This window comes from Stegostoma tigrinum, chromosome 3, assembly GCF_030684315.1.
Source record: "Stegostoma tigrinum isolate sSteTig4 chromosome 3, sSteTig4.hap1, whole genome shotgun sequence".
Classification (NCBI taxonomy): domain Eukaryota; kingdom Metazoa; phylum Chordata; class Chondrichthyes; order Orectolobiformes; family Stegostomatidae; genus Stegostoma; species Stegostoma tigrinum.
In genome coordinates, this window is record NC_081356.1 from 84,480,053 (window position 1) to 84,493,373 (window position 13,321).

The window sequence follows — 13,321 nt, forward strand, 5'->3', positions numbered from 1 at the left end:
ATCTTACATGCTAATTTAGTTACTTTACTGGCTGCCATGTTATAAGGAAGGATATTATTAAATTGGACAGAGTTTCAAAAAGATTTACCAGGTTGTTGCCAGGAATGAGGGTATGAGTTGTAAATTTAAGCTGAATGGATTGGACTTCTTTCACTGAAGCGTAGAAGGTTGAGGGTGACCTTATAGAGGTTTATAAAATCATGAGAGGCATAGATAAGGCAAATAGCAAGGGCCGTTAGCCTAGGATAGGGAGTTCAAAACTAGAGGATGTATTTTCAGGTGCGAGGAGAAATTGTTAAAAAGGACATGAGGGGCAACTTTTTTTTACACACAGAGAGTGGTTTGTGTGTGAAATGTACTACCAGAGGAAGTGGTAGATGCAGGTAGTTACGACGTCTAAAAGATTTGCAGGAATATGGGACAAATGGAGGCAAGTGGGACTAGTTTAGTGTGGGAACATGGTCACTGTGGACTAGTTGGACCGAAAAGCCTGTTTTCAGCCTAAGTCCATCCCTCATTGGATCTTTACATTAATAATGACGAATTGTATCCCTAATATTAATAATACATGACATTATGAAAGGTATTATAACAAAAATGCCTCAGGTGATATGAGAAATAAAATTTCTTCGGAGGATAATTATGTTTAAGTACTTGCTGTCTTGAACTTAACTAAACTTAACGCTTACATATTTAGCAGGGATATCAAGAATTGATTTCAAATTCACAATTAAACAGTTTAACATTAAGAGAACGATTGCTTAAAAAGGTAGGGTTTTGTGTGTAACTTATGAGCATATGTCTCAGTAACCAGAAATAAATGTAGCAGAGAGGATGCAATCTAACCAAACTACCATACAGTTGCATTATGACTTATTTCAATTATTGTTCTGTTTGTTTTGATTATTTAGTTAAGCGTTCTGCAGCCAATATGCAGCCTCATGGCTCAGCATATCTCACACTTTACCATTACCGCAAAGCCAGAGGATCTATCCTGGTTCAAAAAGCAGTCCAGGAGACCAGGCCAGATATGGTACCAGGTTTACCCATAAGTCATCCTGATGAAGCTACAAAACAAGACTACTTGCTTCCCAAACAGCATAAGCAGCAAGTGATAGGCAGGGCTAAGTGATTTCACAATCAACTGATCAGATCTAAGCTCTGCAGACCTGCCACATCTAGTTGTAAGTAGAGACGGGCAATTAAACAACTTGCTGGATGAGGAAGCACCACAGATAACCCCATAACCAAAGATGGTAACGTCCCATTCATCAATGGAAAAGGCAGAAGCATTCGTAACAATCAGCAGCTAGAAGGGCTGAGTGGATGATCTATCTTGGCCTCCTCCAGAGGCCCCCAGCATTACTATTCTTCATCCAATTCAATTCATTCCAAATGATATCCAGAAGTTCCTGGAATCTCAAGATTTGGCTACATTTCAACAATTGTACATAAGATGTGTGTTCCAGAATGTGCTGCATCCTTAGCCAAATTCCTCCAGTACTGCTATAACACTGACTGCTGACGGAGTGGACAATAGCCAGATATTCCATAAAGACAGAAAGCAGGATAAATTAAACCCAACCAATTACCATCCCATCAGTCTTCTCTCAATCATCAGTAAAATGATGGACGATATCATCAAGAAGCACTTGCTCAGCAATAATCTAGTCAGTGGCACTCACATTGGTTCCACCAGGACCACTCAGTTCCCGACTTCGTTACAGATTTGATTGAAACCTGGACAAAAAATGTTGAATTAAAGAGATAAGGTGACATTTGACTGTGATTGGTAACAAGGAGCCTGAGCAAAACTAGAGTCAATGGGACCTGGGAAGAAAACTCTGAACTGGGTGGAGTCATACCTAGCAGGAGGATGGGTATGGTTGTTGTACATCAGTTATCACAGCTGTAGAACATTTGTGCAGGAATTCATCAGTGTTGTGTTTTAGGTTCTACCATCTTCACTTGCTTCACCAATGACTTCCCCCCCATAAGGTCACAGCTGGGGATATCACTAATAATTACACAACACTTAGCCATTTGTTTCCTCTCAGGTACTGAGGCAATGCATGTCAAAATGTAGCAAGACCTGGTCAGTATCCCGGCTTGAGTTGAAAAATGAGAAGTGACTAAAGTGCCACATAAGTGCCAGACAATAACCATCTCCACCAAGAGAGAATCTAAACTTTCCTCCTTGATACTCAATAGTATTACCATCTCTTAATCCTCCAACATCAATATCTTTAAGTTTACCATTGCTCAGAAACGAACTGGACTAACCATATAAATATAGTGCATACAACAATAGTTCAGAGTGAGTAATTCACCTTCTCAAAGCTTATTCATCATCAATAAAGGACAAGTCAGGACTCTGATAGCATACTCGCTACTTGCCAACGGAGTGCAGCTCCAACAATACTGAAGGCATTTAACATCATCCAGGACAAAGAAGCCTGCTTGATTGGCACTAAATCCACAGACATTTACTCTCTTCACCACTGACACTCAGTAGCAGCAGTATTTTCCATCTACTAGATGCAAAGATTTTCTAAGGCTCCTTAGCACCTTCTAAACCCCAAACCACTACCATCCAGAAGAGCAAGAGTTTCAGATACATGGGAACATTGCAACTTGCAAGTTCCTCCAAGCCAGTCTCCATTCTCAAATTATATTATCTTCCTTCATTGTTCCTGGCTGAAAATCCTGGAACTCCCTTCCTAACAGCATTGTGGATCTACCTACAGCGCATGGACTGTAGTGATTCGAGAAGGCAGCTCACCACCCAAGTTCTCAAGGGATCAAGATTGGGCAATAAATCAAGCCAAGACAGCAATACCCATATCTAGTGAATGAATAACAAAATAAAGTTATGATGGCCTTGACAATCACTATACAGATTAGGCAAGCATATTGATTGTTAAAATCCGAAAGAACTGTGGATGCTGTGAATCAGGAACAAAAACAGAAGTTGCTGGAAACTCAGCAGGCCTGGCAGCATCTGCAAAGAGAGTAGTCAGAGTTAACATTTTGGGTCTGGTGACCCTTCCTCAGAGCTTGATTGTTAAATCTACTTTAGGAGCATCTTTCAGCTTTGTCCTCATCTATTTTCCATTCGCCCTCAACTGTGCTACTGTGTATAAAAAGAAGTATTTGCCACATGGCAACATATTAAAGTCTGTTTCAGTTATAGAGTCATAGAGTTATACAGCACAGAAACAGACGCTTCAATTCAACCCGTCCATGCCGACCAGATATCTTAAACTGATCTGGTCCCATTTGCCAGCATTTGGCCCACATCCCTCTTAGCCCTTCCTATTCATCTACCCTTCCAGGTGCCTTTTAAATGCTGAAATTGTACCCACCCTCTACCACCACCTCTGGCAGCGTGCTCCCTAAACACACCACCATCTGGTGAAAAGATTGCCCCTCAGGTCCCCTTTAAATCTCACCCTTAAACTATGCCCTCTAGTTTGGGATTCACGTACTCTGGGAAAAACTTAGGTTACTCACCCTGTTCATGTCCCTCATGATTTTATATATCTCTATGAGGTCTCCCCTCAGCCTCCCAAAATGTCAGGGAAAAAAGTCCCAGCCTATCCTTATAACTCAAACCCCTCAGTCACAGCACCATTTTCTTTCTGAACCTGAATCATCATTGCCTTCAAACCTGACTGCCCTATTGTCTCTGCCTGCTCCTGCCCCACTGAACTCCTCTCCACTTGCCTTGACTCTGTTTTCTCCCCCGGGTCCAGGAACTCCCCACCTACGTCCAGGACACCATCCATTCCTTCCACCTCCTCCAAGACATGCAATTCACTCGCACTGGTACACTTTTATCTCTCATTCAGATGGCCTAAAAGCCTTCCACTTCATCCTCTCCTTCAGGCCCAACCAATCCCCCTCCATTGACACCCTCATCGACTTGACAGAACTCATCCTTACCCTTAATAATGACTTCTGTAACTCCTCCCACTTCCTACAGATTAAGGGGGTGGCCCTGGGTACCCACATGGGCCCAAGCTATGCCAGCGTCATCACATACGTGGAACAGTCCCTCTTCCGCAGCTATACTGGTCCCATTCCCCACCTCTTCCTCCGCTACATCAGTAACTGTATCGGCGCTGCCTCGTGCTCCCACCAGGAGCTTGAACAGTTCATCAATTCTACAAACACCTTTCACCCCAACCTCAGATTCACCTGGACCATCTCCAATACCTCTGTCTCCTTCCTGGACCTCTCTATCTCCATCTCTTGTGACCGCCTCAAAACCGACATCTATTTCAAGCCCACCGATTCCCACAGCTACCTGGACTACACCTCCTCTCACCTGTCCTCCTATAAGAACGCGATCCCCTACTCCCAATTCTTCTGACTCCACCGCGTCTGCTCTCAAGATGGGGTGTTCCACTCCTGCAAATCCCAGATGTCCTCTTATTTCAAGGACCGTAAATTTTCCCCCTTCTCATGACTGAAAATGCCCTCAACTGCATCTCTTGCATTTCCCTCACTTCTGCCTTCACATCCCCTCCCCCCAACAAAAATAAAAGACAGAATCCCCTGTTCTGCTTTTTCTTTTATAAGTCTAGTGCTAATTACATCCAGAAGAAATGCACGTTAATGATGACAGTTGGGGTTTGCTTACACCGATATGTATTAACCAGAACTTTGTGTTAAGCTAGGGAAGAGTTTACTGGGCCCCTTGTTGAGATATTTGCATCATCAACAGCCACGGGTGAGGTGCTGGAAGACTGAAGTGTAGGTAATGTGGTGCCATTATTTAAGAAAGGTGATAAGGAAACGTCAGGGAACTATAGACTGGTGTGCCTGACATCAGTGGAGGCTAAGTTGTTTGAGGGGATTCTCAGGGACAGGATTTATATGCATTTGAATTTGAATTGATTTTGAATTAGTTTTGTTGTCACATGAGTAAGTGAAATGTTATAAGTTGCCACTTACAATGCCATCCTAGGTGCAGCATACTGAGGTACAATCCTTAGTTATAGCAAAGAGAAATGAAAAATAAAAAAGTTATGTTATAGCTATGCGCAGTACAACCATAGGTCAGAAAAATAAGAAGCAAAGTTAGAAAGACAGGCATCACAGTCTTTCTCCAAGGCCTCTCTGCAACAGACCAGTGCAGGTCTGAATGCTGGCTGCCATCTTGCACCACACTGGGTCGCTGCTGCTACACTCCACATTAGGTCACTGCCGCCACGCTCCTCACTGGGTTACTTTTCGCATGCTGAGTCCTGGGCTGCTGCTGCCACGCTCTACACTTGGCCATTGCCCCCACTTCGCACTGGGCTGCTGGCTGCTGGCCACTGGCATCCCTGCTCTAGATCACTGGTTGCTGGCACCCTGGCTTCGGCCCGTGAACCCTGCTTTGGATACCAGGAACTGGGGGCTGGGGCCAGGTGTCCAAGGCCAAGAGAAAGGTGAGAAGGGTGGAAAGAGGGAGAGAAAAGAAAAAGAATGGGTGGAAAGGCAACAACTGATTAGGGATAGTCAACGTGGCTTTGTCTGTGGAAAATCATGTCTCACTAACTTGATTGAGTTTTTTGAAGAGGTGAGAAAGAAGATTGATGAAAGCAGAGTGAAAGATGTTGTGTATATGGATTTCAGCGAGGCATTGGACAAAGTTCCGTATGTTAGACTGGATGGCAAGATTAGATCGCATGGAATCCAGGGAGAGCTAGGCAAGTGGATATGAAATTGGCTTGGTGGTAGGAGATAGAGGGTGATGATAGAGGGTTGTTTTTTGGACTGGAGGCCTGTGACCAGCAGTGTGCTGCAAGGATCGGTGGGTCCACTGCTTTTTGTCGTTTATATAAATGATTTGGATGTGAACATAGGAGGTACGGTTAGTAAGTTTGCAGATGACACCAAAATTGGCGGTGTAGTGGATAGTGAGGATAGTCAGAGAACAATGGGCCCTTGATCATACGGGAAAGTAGGCTGAAGAGTGGCAGATGGATTTTAATTTAGATAAATGTGAGGCATTGCATTCTGGTAAGGCAAACCAGGACAGGACTTACACAGTTAATGATAGGGCCCTGGGGAGTGTTTCCAAACATTTAGGGTGGCACGGTGGCTTAGTGGTTAGCACTGCAGTCTCACACCGCCAGGGACCCGGGTTCGATTCCTGCCTTGGGTAACTGTCTGTGTGGAGTTTGCACATTCTCCCTGTGTCTGTGTGGGTTTCCTCCGGGTGCCCCGGTTTCCTCCCACAGTCCAAAAATGTGCAGGTTAGGTGGATTGGCCACGCTAAATTGCCTGTAGTGTTCAGGAGTGTGTGGGTTATAGGGGGATGGGTCTGGGTGGGATGCTTCGAAAGTGGCAGGGTGGACATGTTGGGCCGAAGGGCCTGTTTCCACACTGTAGGGAATATAATCTAATCTAATCTTGTCAATTTCACATAGGGACCTTGGGATGCAGGTGCACAGCTCCTTAAAAGTGGAGTTACAGGTATACAGAGTTGTGAAGAAGGCATTTGGCGTGCATGCCTTTACTGGTCAGTGCTTTGAGTACAGGAGTTGGATGTCATGTTGTGGCTGTATAGGGCATTAATTTTTTAAATTCATTTTGAGATGTGGGCGTTCTCAGCTGGCCAGCATTTGTTGCCTGTCCCTCATTGCCTTTGAGAAGGTAGTGGTGAGCTATCTTCTTGAACCACTGCAGTTGACCTGTTGTCGGTTGACTTACAGTGGTGAAGCCACTTTTAGAATACTGTGTTCAATTCTGGTCTCCCTACTAATAGGAAATATGTCGTTAAATTTGAAAGGTTTCAGAAAGATTTACAAGGATGTTGCCAGGATTGGAGGGTTTGATCTGTAGCAAGAGGCTGAATACAGCCTGCAGAGAGCTACCAGTACATTATGTGCAGTTGAAGGCTGACCATGCAAAGTACATCAGATTGGTGAATTCCTGCTATCTTAGCAAGATGCATTTTAACGACTTCATACTGAGGCCATTTGCTGTTCCACCATCTTTGCGTCTGCAAGAAGAAATTGAAGGTGACACTCGGGAGCAAAGGTTACCCTTGTATATATGACTTGATGCCCTCTGCATGAGAACAACAGGTATGTAATAAGAGCCATCAAACTACTAGGAACATCAACTATAGTTTGTTGAAACAATCCTTTGGATACCTGGATGGGTTCATGGGAGCCCTTTAGGGCACATCAGAGCATGCTTCCAAAGTCACAATGATCTGCTGCATCCTCCAGAGTACTGTTGTCATGAGTGTATGGCTGTTGTCAACAGAGATCCAGAATCTGCCTAAATGAAGGAACAACAGACAAGGAGGAGGGGATATTTCACTAGAGATGATCTACACAAGAGTGCTCACTCAGACTCTTTGTCCCAGGAAGACAATTTCCCTTTACCATTATGACTTCACTATCCCCGACATTTGCATCAACATGACATTTTATTCAAATATAACCTGGTCAACATCCAGCGATGAATGTCACCTGTAAAAAATTTCTATTAATATCTTTATCCAAAAACTGATCCAGTTATCTATTTTACAAATATAACTACTTAACCATTCGTAAACCCTTGCTGCCTGTTGAGTAGATGTCATTGCCCGCCCTTGTGTTCCTGTACTGTGCAACCCCAGTGGCTGCAGCATGAAGCCGGAAGGCTGCTCACTTTCACTGCGGATACTGAAGGTGGTTTTGTAGGATGTCTTTGAATAACTCTGGACCCTGAGGGCTCTGCTTCCAACTTCACTGTCTTGCCATGTGTCGAAAGAATTTATATCAACTGACTAAAAGAGAACATCAAGGACACTGACAGTTTGGCACTGGCTGGAGTATGAATGTTGTCGTGCTGAGAGAAGATATAGGCTCATGCTCCACGGTGTCACTGCCACTTTCACAGGGTGGCACCTTAGCAATCCTAGTATTATGTTTGCTGGACTGAGATGAGGGGCTACAAGCTCCTTTGAGCATTGAGATCTGCAGCCACGATGCCAGCAGTCTGAAAATGAATGCCAGCAAGCTCATGTCTCGTGATCTCTGTTTGATCTCCCACTGCATGAATGTTGGTTGGTTCTGAGTGTTGGTTAGCTTTTGCCTGCACTGCAGTTGAAGATAATACAGCAGGTACCTTTTGCTGCCTCAAAGCCGTTAGTGCTTTGATGTAGATACAACATTTAAAAGGTATCAGGATGGGTACACGAAATAGAAGGGTTTAGACGGATATGACCAAATGCTGGCAAATGGAACTGAATCACTTTAGGATATCTGACTGGCATGAACAATTTAGACCGAAGGATCTGCTTCCGTGCTCTATAACTGTATGACAGTATGAGTCTATGACTACCACATTCTGGAAAATAGGATCTTCATGCTCTGAGTGATGCTCTGTGCCCTATTGAAATAGATTCTTCCATGCTCTTTCAGATCAACTAGAGATGATCTGGAACATCTGCCAGTGCTAAGATATTTCAGTTTACATCCTCATCAGCCTTCTCCTGTAAATTGCCACATTAAACTCCTCATCTGAGTCCCTTGTAGTAAACCTATGCAACATTGCTTTGCAATGAACTGACACATAAACTATCATATCTTCATGGCCTGACTGCAATACATCCAAATGCTTTGACTTACCATTGCAGAATCAACTCTGTGCCATTCTGTAAAGATTACAGAATGTCAACATTTGTGTTGGTATTATGTGCCTCAGTTACTTGCTAAGTGATCAGAGTGGACTCGAGTGACTTATCCTTTGATTTGTGTTTTACACCTGATGACTTCCGTGGTCTTTAACTACCATTTACAATCTAAGAAATAAATTTGAAATATCGCTAATCTCTGAGTTTGAGTAGAGATAAAGGAGCTGTCTGATTTAATATCAAAAAGCATGATACTTGATCAATCTCACTGTACGTAAACTATTTAGAATGGGTGAAAGCACAACTGGAAAGACTACAGAAGTTCAAACGGCAAATTTCTTCACATTCTTATCAAGACAATTTAAAGCATTCTGTTATGAAGTTAAGTCCAAATTTAACTCATGCTAAATTTGTGTACATCTGAACAGTTACTTGCATGACTAAATATAGGAAAATCACTGTCATACTATTTCTCCCCACATAAGAAATTGTGGAAAACAAAGTATTTTAGCTAGTTAGCATCCTTCACCACCTAGAGACTTGAGCTCTTGAGACAGTGTTTTTATAAGAAAGTTGGTATCCAAGACATGGTAGCTGTGGCTGGTCTATTATATCCAAGTTAGGATGCTAGGATGAAAATAACAACGCAGCATTTATCAGCCTGTTCTCACTGACACCATTTTCAGCCAGTAATGGAAATTGGTGTCTTCCCTATATTTTTCAGATGGAGACTGCTTTTAATTTTGTAATCAAAGCTTGAAGCCATTTGTAGAATTGCAATATAATTTTATATTTCTTTTATCTGTTGATTGTGGAATCACTTTGCATTATATGTGGCATATTTCTTCTGCTGTTTAACAAGCACATTGCCCTGTGTTGTGGTTTCATCAAATTGGCACCTCATTTTCAAGAGCACCTCACATTGCTTTCAGCATGTTTTTCTATTCTCTCCTTTCAACTAGTTAATCAAATGGCTTGGTGGCGATGGAGGAGTGAGAGATATGCCAGGCATTAAAACAACAAGTTACAGTGATTTAAAATTCTTTTGTTTCAGAAAGGCCATAGCAATTCATGGAGTTGCAGCTTTAACCTGCTAGATAAGTCCTAAAACTGTTTCATGTATGGTACACAGTGTTAACATCATAACACATGGATGAGAGTATTCTCAGTGTGAAGACAAAATGATCTCCACAAGGACAGTGTCATGGCTATTGCCACCAACACTATTATGGACTAACAAATCAATGATAGTGGACTGGCGAAGACAAGGTCAAGCAGTTTAGTACTTTGTGTTTCTTTTTCTCCAAATGTCCCAAGCCCTGCATTATCACAATATCCAATCTCAGTTTTTCTCCATGATCAAGCATTCAGAGCTCAGGAAAGTAACAATGTAAAGACATGATATTCGAAAATGTCATTAGTTTTGTAAGGCAACTTACTGCTTACTCAGTTCTGATGAAGAGTAACCGAGACCCAAAACTTTAGCTTGCTCTCTTTCCATTGATACTGTCTATCCTGCTGTGATCTCCAGCATGTGTTTTCATTACTTGGCTTTTACTGTGTTTCTTGATTATATTAATGGCTTTTCAAAAATAATGATTGGACAAGAACTGTACCTCTCAGTACAGCCAAACATGACTTCAGAAATCAAGAGTCAGATTTTTCAAGCGGTGACAATCTCACACAAATTGCTACTTCCCCCTTTATGTTTTATGAAAGGAGGGAGCTCAATATTTTTGAGAGGAGATGGTGATCAGGGCACCATCGGGAATGCAGAATTGTGCTTCCATCTGGCAGTTCTTTCATCGTGCAGAACTATCAGGGAAGGTAGACCACTTCACTTTTACACAGCAGTAAGCTGCCATATTCTAAGTTTTAAACATCCAGACAGAAATTGAAAGAGGCTGTCAAACTCTACATTCATAAGGATAGGGTGCGCTGAGTTTAGGGTGCCAAGTAAGTGGGATGCCAGTTGGGTAGGTGATAAGGTGTCAGGCATTCAGATGCCAGAGTATAGACTGCTATTAAGTAAGGTGCCAGATCAATAGGGACTAGGGTCCTGGAGATAGTGTGCCAGGTAAGTAGGATGCCAGTTGCATTGGTGGGGGACAGGGTGCCAGGGGATAGGGTATAGAGTGGATAGGATACCAAGGTGCAAATTGGCAAGGAGACCAGATAAGGATCCTGTGCAGGGCAGGTCAGGGTTGGTGGGAGAAATTAGGTGTGGCTGTGGGGTGGGGTATCACATGCGGAGCAGGAGAAGGGAGAAGCAGACCCAGCAGTAGAGGAAGGGGCAAGTGCGGAGTAGGAGAAGGATGGAGTTCATCCAGCCTTCAGGAAAGGGATGTTGAGGAATAGGTTAGAGTGTCCAGAAGTAAGGAGTTTGGTTGTGAACTGGAGGAGGGAAGAAAGGGGTCATTTGAGGAGCAGCTGAAAGGCAACGTGTATCCAGCAATTATGGAAGGTCAGTCGGGTGCAGAATAGGGGAAGAGGGAGAGCGTTGAGCACTGAGAGGAAGTGTAATTGAGTCCAGAACATGGAAAGGGGCTGAGTGTGTTTAGGAGCAGGGTAAGGGAATCCAGTTTGGGGAAAATGGGTTGAGCATCAAGCGAAGAGAGGAGTGTGCCGAGAGATGGGGCGAAAAAAGTTGCATCCAGAGCAGCTGATAGGAAGAGTGTGTCCAGCAGTGGGGGAGGGGAGTGGAGGGTGTGTGTGTATGAAGTGGAGTGGGTGGGTAATGGTGTTGGGTGATGGTTGAGGACAGGTGAAAGGGAGAGCCTGTCCAATGCTTGGGAGAAGGCAGTTGAGTGCAGAATCGGGGGCTGAATGGAGTACATCCAGTCTCTGGGAGAAACATGGTTTGGTGTGGAATGGCCGAAGCGGAAGATTGCTAATCATAAAGGTCAGGATGCTGAGTGCAGAACAAAGGGAAAAGAGTGTCAGGGTCTGACATTTTGATTTGTCTGGAGGATGTGTAATGGGACTTCTGTCAGGTAATTAAGGGGTCTCTTTAATCGTCACTCAGAATTGAGACAATGTATTTCTTAATCTAACTTTTACTGAGCACCTAGTTTACTCAATTTCTTTGGAACCTTCTGAATTCTCTGGTTTAAATGGAAACTTTTTCAGCGTTTCAAGAGTAGAATCTTCAATTTTCCTGGCAATTTCTTTGGAATCTGCTGAAATGGAGATTCCTCAGGATACCATGTACTATTCCTATTTATGCTGGGATAACGACTGACTAGCCATCGGAAAATCCAGCTGAATACTTCAACTACATTCAGTTTCATACTGCACAAACTCTCCTCTGCAGGTACCACAAAAATCAAACTTGAAAAGATTTCTCAGGCCCACAGTGGTGAAGCTTCAAAAGCCTTCGCACAGGCTAATTTTGGACACAGCTTTAAGGATTTCTTTGCAGTACTACAGGTAAGATTTTTGATTTTTTTTTGTTGGAGATGTCATCTGAAACAATGTGCTACCAGACATTGAGTCATTCAGCAAGGGAAAAGATCCTTTGGTCCAACTAGTCCATGCCAAAAATAATACACAAACTAAATCAGTCCCACCTGCCCGGTTCTGGCCCATATCCCTCCGAACCTTTCATATTCATGTATCTATCCAAATGGCTTTTAAACATGTCATGTAATTGCACCCACATCCACTAAATCACCTGGAAGTTCATTAAACACCCAAACTACCCTGTGTGTAAAACATTTGCCTCTCATGTCTTTTCTAAATCTCTCTCTTCTCACGTTAAAAATGTGCCTGCTGATCTTGAAATTCCCCAAACTAGGGGGGAGAAAAAACCACCATTAACTCTACCAATACCTCATTGTTTTATAAACTTCTATAACATCGCCTCTCAACTCCCTACACTTTCTTGATTTCAATCTCTGTAAAATGGTGTTTTTAGGAGATACATTGAAAACTTTGTTTTACTGTGAGTTTTAAGATTTTTCTAACTGTGTCCAATATTTAAAGAGCTTGGTTTTCATTTATTTCTTCTTTTGTGTTATTAACTTCTGTTCCACTGCGAAGGAAGCTCTGTAGCCACGTGTGACTGTGTTTCAGTGACTGAGTACCATTGTCCACCCATGGAGACGTATTTAAAATTTGCCTTAGGCTAAATTTCAGGGAAGCAAATTCTCTTACCTTGGAGCATCCTGTCAGTGAGGACATACCTCATCAATGATGAAATTCAGCAACATCTCCAGTGTTCCAGCACAGCTTTGACCTTCTGAAGAAGAGTGTTTGATGACATAGACCTCAAACCTGGTCCCAATCTCACGGTCTACCGGGCAGTTATGTTACATAACTGGAGAGGAGGACAATATACAGCAGATGCTTCAGATCCCTCAAGAAAACACCACCAAGGGATGCTTTTGCAAAATCCTTGAAATCTAATGGCAGAATAGATGCCCTAATGTTAGTATCCTCTCTCATGCCAACATCCTCAACATAGAGGCACTGATTACAGTTAATCACCTGTGCTGGGTAGGGCATATTGTCTGTATGCTTGACACAAGAGCTCCAAAGCAAATTTTCAACTCTGAGCTATGTCATGGAAAGCTGTAACATGGAGGGAAGATAAAATGTTTAAGATCCTCCCGGGAACAATGCAACATCCTCACTGTCTCATGGGATTCTCTCACTTAACATCGCCCAAACTGGAGAAAAAGTATTTGTGAGGGTGTT

At 43.0% G+C, this 13,321-nt stretch overlaps 1 protein-coding gene across 2 annotated transcripts in view; it reads left to right on the top strand.

The window, feature by feature from the left end:
* The window catches only part of LOC125451337 (solute carrier organic anion transporter family member 4C1-like), a 124,853-nt gene that overhangs the window by 63,916 nt on the left and 47,616 nt on the right, over positions 1 to 13,321 (top strand). For both annotated transcript variants that reach the window (XM_048528357.2, XM_059644723.1), the window contains one exon: positions 11,937 to 12,052. In XM_048528357.2, coding sequence (XP_048384314.2) covers positions 11,937 to 12,052 — 116 coding nt within the window. The remainder of the gene's footprint in view (positions 1 to 11,936; positions 12,053 to 13,321) is intronic.